Source organism: Rosa rugosa, chromosome 1 (genome assembly GCF_958449725.1).
Source record: "Rosa rugosa chromosome 1, drRosRugo1.1, whole genome shotgun sequence".
Classification (NCBI taxonomy): Eukaryota; Viridiplantae; Streptophyta; class Magnoliopsida; order Rosales; family Rosaceae; genus Rosa; species Rosa rugosa.
Genome location: NC_084820.1, coordinates 61,320,020 through 61,327,760, shown reverse-complemented (window position 1 = coordinate 61,327,760; position 7,741 = coordinate 61,320,020). Strand labels below are relative to the sequence as shown.

The window sequence follows — 7,741 nt, the reverse complement described above, 5'->3', positions numbered from 1 at the left end:
CTGCACAACATCCACATCAATCTGCAGAATAGCATTCCTAGCTAGTGGCACTAGGACTCCACCTGGATCAATGACGCTCTGGATCCCTGCCGAAACAGCTTGACCTAGGTTAGACATCGATGAACGAGGATTGAATAGCAGCAAAACTGGAGCAAGAGCCTTCTGTATGTCAACACCAAAAGCTTCAGAATGGGGCTAAACTATATGCTGAAAACCGGTGCGGTGATGAATACAGGGACTTTGCTCCCTATATATATTGGCCAAAACCACGAGTTAGACTCATCCCATAAGGAGTCTAATATCGACTGAATGTCTATCACTTAGAGAGGCTTAATTTTATCATAACACATAATGCTAATTAGGTTAATTAGCCAACGAGTTCCCTACTTCTACTAGGAGATATACGTCCAAGTAGATAACCAGAATTAGAGTTATAATCATGTACTTCTTGTTATTTATATTTAGTCAAATCAATTGCTTAACCTCAATGCATATCAGATAATGTTAAGTCCATATTTTTCCAACAGGACTTACAGTCGGGCCCTGCATGTTGAATAACCAACAGGTTGAGTATTTGAGTTTATGGTTCATCGATCGGTAGAGTGGTAAAGCTTAAATAAAGCTCACCCGCAAACCAGATAATAATGGCTGGCTAAGGACTCTCTCACACACTTCTTGTGCACTATTGCCACTCATATTTGCAAACACCTGTGTGCGATAAATGAGTGAGAAAACAAAGAATCCTAGCTGAAGGTACAATTATTTATAGATTGTTGGATTAACGATGAAATACGCACCATGAATGTACCCTCTGCCTTTCGATTTGCATCCAACCTTTCGAGAATCTCACGTGTCGCGTCTAGTGAATTTTTCCTTCCGAGCAAGGATCTCTTGCTAGCAACTCTTCGAAAATAAGAACCAGCAACATATATGCTTGGTAAGACAACCCAGCAGAAGCTTAATTACCTGACTTCTCAACACAATTCCTCCCTTGTTTTCTTTTAGTGTCCTCCCAGTACTCACAAGGTCCAAAATCACATCAGCTATCCCCATCTGAATATAAGAGATCCAGGCGTATGGTATTTCGATGTTAGTAATTATTAAAGGCCTAACAAACTTGAATTATCTGATGCAACCATATTCTTACAGCAGGAGCTGCCTCAAGTGCCCCATCAGCTGTGGAAAAACTCACATGGTTCAATCCATTTTCTTAATTTCAAACACATCATGAGACTCAACCAATCCTAACTGATATCAAGTAATTGTGATTTCTAAAGATAGTTATCTGATATGCATTTAAAACAATTCTAAATGCAGATAAGATTTTCTAAACTTCTTTCCTTAAAACCCAATAAGACTGCTATCCACAATATATGCATCAATCACATGCAAATTGATATGATATGCAAACTACCTTAATTCAAGATCAGTGAGCTTGATTATCCTTCAATCTCCTAGGGCCACTGGGAAAGTAGGAGAGAAAAGCTTTCCTCAATCTTTGATACTCAAGTCTCCTAGTACCTTTAGGAGATCTTGTGTTGAATGGAAACAGCCCAAAATACTTACAGAATGAGGGAGAAGAGAAGGTGCAGATTTTATTTATTTTTCATTGAAGGTGCAGATTTTATTTATTTTTCATTTTGTTTAGTTTTTTAGACAGGCAATGCTGGATTTAAAAACTTTCAAAAAAGTTTGGAGATTCAAATACCATTTTGGGAGGTATGAATTGAACTCTCCTTAATAAATATTTTATTTTTAAAAGAAAAAAATATACACTTTTTAAAAAAAAAAAAAATTTAATGGAAGCTCAAAATAATAGAACAAGAGATAATATATATGTTACTATTATGGGTACAACATGAAAAGGGAAGCTAGCTTGCTCGATGGAGTACCACTACATAAGAAATAAAAATAGCTATAAGTTTAAACCAAACTAATTAAACAACCAGTAGCGTAAATAGTCTGCATAATTAACTATTAACTATATAGCTAGCTAGCTAATGTTACATGATCGATCCGATCAACTAAGTTCCACATCGGTGTTCGGAGGATGTTCCTTGGGCAATAACCGGTGTGAGGCATCCCTCCTTGTTACAAAATTCAAACTGCTTAGCTTTAGCGTGCTTGCCATTGAAGTGGCTCTTCAAGGCAGTGCCATGCTTGCTCCAGTCGAAAGTTTTTCCACACGCACCGCACTCCATCTTCTCGTGGTCATCTTTCAAATGCAAAACTCGTTCAGAACGGTCGGATGATTCAAAGAAGCAAAACTTGCATTTGGTTGACATCTTTACCAGCTGCAACAAACATTTAAACAAATGTTTAAAATTAATTCCATCTTCAATTAGGAACAAACATGCGATGAAGAATCAAATATTGTAAAGTAACTGACAATTAAAGTTATTAAACTAATCATATCGAGCAAACTAGAAACTGGACATGCATGAATTAATATTGACTAAACCATACACTGGCTATATGTGAAATTGCAGATGAAAATACCTAGCTAGGGGGACTGGTGGAGAGGCTAGTAAACTGAATCTTGGTTGAGTAGACAAATAAGTCACGACATATTGACATATATAGTTAGAATTCATGCAATACTCACCCTTCCACAGTTCCACCTACCAATAAATAGATAAGAGATTCTCAGAGGAGGTATCCGAGAGATAAGATATATTGTGTGATTTAACTGGTACAAAAAATGCATGATTTGACCAAAACAAAGCATGCAATGAGTGCTAGTGGCTGCAGGCTGCTGCCAATACCATCTTATGTTTACGCGCATGATAAACTCTTTTTCTCATTTTCATTCAATATATCAAATTTAATATTACTCTGTGCCACTAACTCGATCTATTGGTTTATCAAAATTCTACGTGAAAATTTAATTCGGATACACACACACACACACATACATACATGACCATTTCACTAAGGGATCCCTTTTTTGGTCTCTTTTAGGGATAGGGCATTGGACCAACTTTTCGATCACATTTTGGTATCTCAACCGTTCAGTTTTTAGGTCCTAATGTATAGATCATTTCTGCAAATTTTCAGCCAAATTGATTATAGTTAAGGCATTCAAAATAGCGATTTAAGATTATAAGTATGAACGGTTCAAGTTTGACAGATTTGGTCCGTCCGTTGATTTAATCTAGTTTGATACCTTAACGAACACCGATTTGGCTGAAAATTTGCAGAAGTGATCTACACATTAAGACCTAAAAACTGAACGGTTAAGATGTCAAAATGTGATCGAAAAGTTAGTCTAATGTCTTATCCCTAGAAAAGACCAAAAAAAGGGATCGTTTAGTGGAAGGGGCCTTATATATATATATATGTGTGTGTGTGTGTGTGTGTGGCATATCCAATTGCTAAGATTAATATATACTTCACAATGTATTGTGGTACCTTTATGCTCAATCTATTAGTGATTCGATCAAAATTAAGACAAGCTATATAACTCTAATTAGAACATTCAACTCATGAAACAAGTAATCATTGCAACTAAAAAGATTTCTTTTACCAATGTTGACGAACTAGTACCATAACTTACATCCACCATCTAGAAGAGAGACCAACTAAATCCACCATCTAGAAGGGCAGGTATGGTAAATTCCCTTTTTTTTTCATTAACTTTTGACCAAAAGTTAAACAATAAATAGATAAATTATATAAGAACAATCATAATCCTTTTTTATTTTTTATATATATATTTTTTTTTAAAAAAACCCTTAACTCACCCCACCCTTACATAATATGTCAGTGAGAATTAAACCCATGACCTTTACAATGTCGGAATTATAACTTACCAACAGACTTAAATCATAATCCTTATTCTTATTGAAAATGGATACAAATTCGTTTCATAGAGGTATTGTGTACAGTATTTTACTATAAAGGGGGAGAGGCTTTCTTTTTCTCAATTCGGTCTAAGTACACCTTCGGATCAAGAAGAAGCTAGAGGAAACCAAAGAAAGCGAGATAATAAGCTAAAGTTAGATCTGACTCAAGCTGCTGATAGCTCCTAGTCAATTAAACTACAGAGAGCTCAAACTACTCTAAGCATATTCAATAAATCTTCTTCTCCATGGATCGAGGTACCTTTTCTTGCACAGATTTATGTTGCTATATATGTTAATTATGTCTTTCATTTTTACAACCAAAATCTGGCAGATCTGCCAGTTGTTAGTACCGTATGTATAAATAGAGCATCCTATATTATTCTTGCATCTTGATGACTTGTTGGAACCGTTTAATTTTGTTCAAGTGAATAAGAGGGTTTAAATCTTGATACTCAAATTTGTCAGTAAATTTTCTTTCTCATTTGTACCTTTAGATTTGTTGGTGAGTTGTTTTTAGGTCGAACTTGGCTGTCAGTTGACTCAGTTCGGTTACCAACTTGCCACTTTCTTGTGTCGACCTTTGACTGTTTCCATAAAAAGCTCTTTAGTTTCTATACTTTAATTCTTTTCATAAAATTATGGTACAAAATAAAATAGGGACATCTTGTTCTTCATTGTCATCTTCTAATCTATTCTTTTTTTGTTTTGTTTTTTGTTTTTTCTTTTTTTGAAAGGCTAATCTATTCTTTCTTTTTCCTACTCAGATTGGTCAAATTTGCCTAAGAACCTTTTGGATTCAGTGGTTGAGAGATTATTGTTACCATCAGACTATATGCGATTCAGCCTTGTTTGTATGTCATGGTATTCTGTGGCAAAGGATAATAAAAGCAAACTTTCTATGACTCCTCCTCCTCCGATGCTCTTGATTTATACTGGGGAAGAAGATTTATGGAAATTATATAACGCAATGGACAACAAGATCTTTGATTTGCAACTGCGAGTGCCAAATAAGCGGTTATGTGGATCTTCAAAAGGGTGGTTAATATTTGCGGATTGGAATTTTGTGGATAAGAATCTCGGAGTAACTCTAGTAAATCCATTCTTTAGGGTGAAAGGGAGGAGAGAAAAAGAAAATTCGGTCATTCGCCTTCCTCCACTAACGCCTCCAGGGTGGAGAAAGTGGGTCAGAGTTCGTCGAAGAAATAGGGATGATTGGGTTGAACGTTGTCAAAATTATGTACTCAAGGCTATACTTTCAACTGACCCTGCATCAAATGCAAACGATTGCATTGTAGTAGTCATATACGAGGAAAGACTTCGGTTGGCTTTTATTAGACTTGGTAAAGAGACAACATGGACTTATATAGATGAAAGAGTGGGCACAAGTGTTAGTAGCACTGTTATTGATGGCTGCCGTGGAATTGAAGAAGTTGCTCGAGTTGAAGATAAGTTCTATGCCGTTAATTATTCGAGCGAACTTTATTCTTTTAAAGTGACTCCTCAGTCTAGCTCAGATGTGAAATTGGCTGCTTGCGGTGTTGAACAAAAAGTCTTCGTCAAGAGATATCTTGTGGAAGTAAAAGAAAAAGTAATTTTGATGGTTCAGAGATACATTAAGTTTGATCGTGAAGTTGGCAGACGTGTGACAAGAAAATTTAGAATTTTTGAATTGAATTTGGGCGAGCGCGAATGGATTGAGAAACACTCGTTAGGTGGTGTTGCTCTCTTCGTCGGAGATAACTCTTCAGTGTCAGTGTTGGCTTCAAATTTTCCTGCATGTCAACCAAATTGCATATACTTCAACCATGATCGTTGTCGTGCGGGTCAATGTGAGTTTCCGCCTCATGATTTTGGTGTTTATAATGTCGTTAGTCAAAGCTTTCTAAACCCTTACCCCACACATGTCAAGACCATGGTGGAGACGACTGATCGTCTACCAATTTGGATTATGCCAACTATTCAGTTGTAATGTGTAGGTCTTCACAAAGCTGTTTTTACTTTATCTACCATAAGTTCTTCACATGCATGTTATATTTGATAAAAGTGGTGCAACGATCGATCGATGTCCTGGGAAGGTCATGATTGTATGAAATTATGAATATATATCATCGAATTTTATACATACAGTTAGATTTGCAGCAATTACAATTAGATTTAAATTTACAATTCATTAGCTAAACAAAGATTTAAAACATTTCATTTTTGATGAGATTTCCGTTTTTGCAATGTAATTTCGCTCTATATTTATCAAAAGAGTTGGGAGGGCTTTCGCAAGTGAGAGGTCGTGAGCTCGATTCATGGAAGACATAGTTGTTGATTTGATAAAAAAAAAAAAAAAATTAAGAGGGTTAGTCGATTTCCTTTTTTCATTCACTCATGAAATTGTTCTCATATGTTATGACACATAATATTCATTTTCAGACTCATGAAATTGTTCTCATATGTTATATCATCACACAATAAACATGCAATTAACAAATGTGGAGACCAGAGCATAAAGATCATGAAAGATGCACTTCAAACTTGGAATGATTCAGTAAGATTTATGTAATGAATGCAGAATCTAATAAAGATTCCTAAAGTTTTGCGGAGCAAGAATTCGATTAGATACAAAAGGGAAAACTACCCAAAGACTTAAAACGCAGATTAGCTGCCCAAATTGACGTTTTTTGCCCAATAATTACCTATATGATCAGGTCAAAGTTGTGCTAAATCTTGTTCTCGTAGCATATATCTTCTTGAAAAGGTATTGTGGGCCCCACACAAACATAGTAGCCCAATGGTATAGAATTTCAGGTGGCCTAGCGCGAGAACCCTGTCCAGCCCCAAAGCCCCCAATTTTTCTAATTAACGTATTTATATACCATATGTATCATTCCGACTATGGCCTCGTCCGCGTTGCTTCTGGATTCTGCTAGCCTTGGGTGTCCAAGGGGTTTCTTGTTGTAGTTTCATTTTCTTCTAAAACAAAATAATACCATATGTATCTAAAACAAAAATCATGAACTACAAATCCAAATATATGTGATTTTGATCGTTCATGAGTCACACTTTGTTAGGTTCTTAGAGCATTTTTAGCAATACTAGTCATTTTGTAGTCAAATTTTAGCCAAATTAACTAAAATGTCATTTTGAACTTTGGCTAGTCACTTTTAAAATACGTTTACATTAATTCTCTCTATTTTAATTAGTTTTGAATTTATACTATTTATTAAATAAAAAAAATAGTTTAAATGCATTTATAAATTACATAAAATAATTTAAAATGAATATTAATTTACAAAAATAATAAAGAGCCTCATAGAGAAATAGAGGCTCTATTTAGGAGCGAGATTACTAAAAGTAAAAATGGAGATCCACTTATATAGAGAGCGAGATGAGAATCTCTATTTTTTTCTTAAATTTAAAACATCCATTTTAAGCCATTATGTAATTTATAAATATTTTTAAACTATTTTTTTCCATTTAATAAATGGTATATAAAATAAAATATCTAAAAAGGGGATATGAGATCAACCCCTTATAAAAAATAAAAATATAAGGGAAACGAATTACCAAACTATAAATATAATAAATATCAAAACAATAAAATGTTGAGACGTACTATAGAGTATAGATGTCCTATTGTGTGACCCCTAGAGATGTCCGATTGACGTGTACTACCAAACCATGGATTTGCAGTGATTAGTATTGAATATAAATAGTTTTCAGTCTAAACGTGTACAGCCTCATCTCCTTTGGACTGTACATGAAATTACACACTAGCTGGTGCACTCCAGTCTCCAGAGGAGCTAGCTAGATTTTTTTGACGAAAGGGAGGGCAATCTCACCCTACCTCAGTTTATTATTGGAATAGAAGCATTATGCCGCGGAGCTAGCTAGATAAAATCATAAAA

At 35.0% G+C, this 7,741-nt stretch overlaps 1 protein-coding gene across 1 annotated transcript; it reads left to right on the top strand.

Moving 5' to 3' along the window:
• The first annotated feature begins 4,812 nt into the window (after window positions 1-4,812).
• Window positions 4,813-5,814, top strand: LOC133732213 (putative F-box protein At5g55150). The gene has a single exon (XM_062159714.1). It carries the CDS (start codon window positions 4,813-4,815, stop codon window positions 5,812-5,814), a length of 1,002 nt encoding a protein of 333 aa, XP_062015698.1.
• The last annotated feature ends 1,927 nt before the right edge of the window (window positions 5,815-7,741 follow it).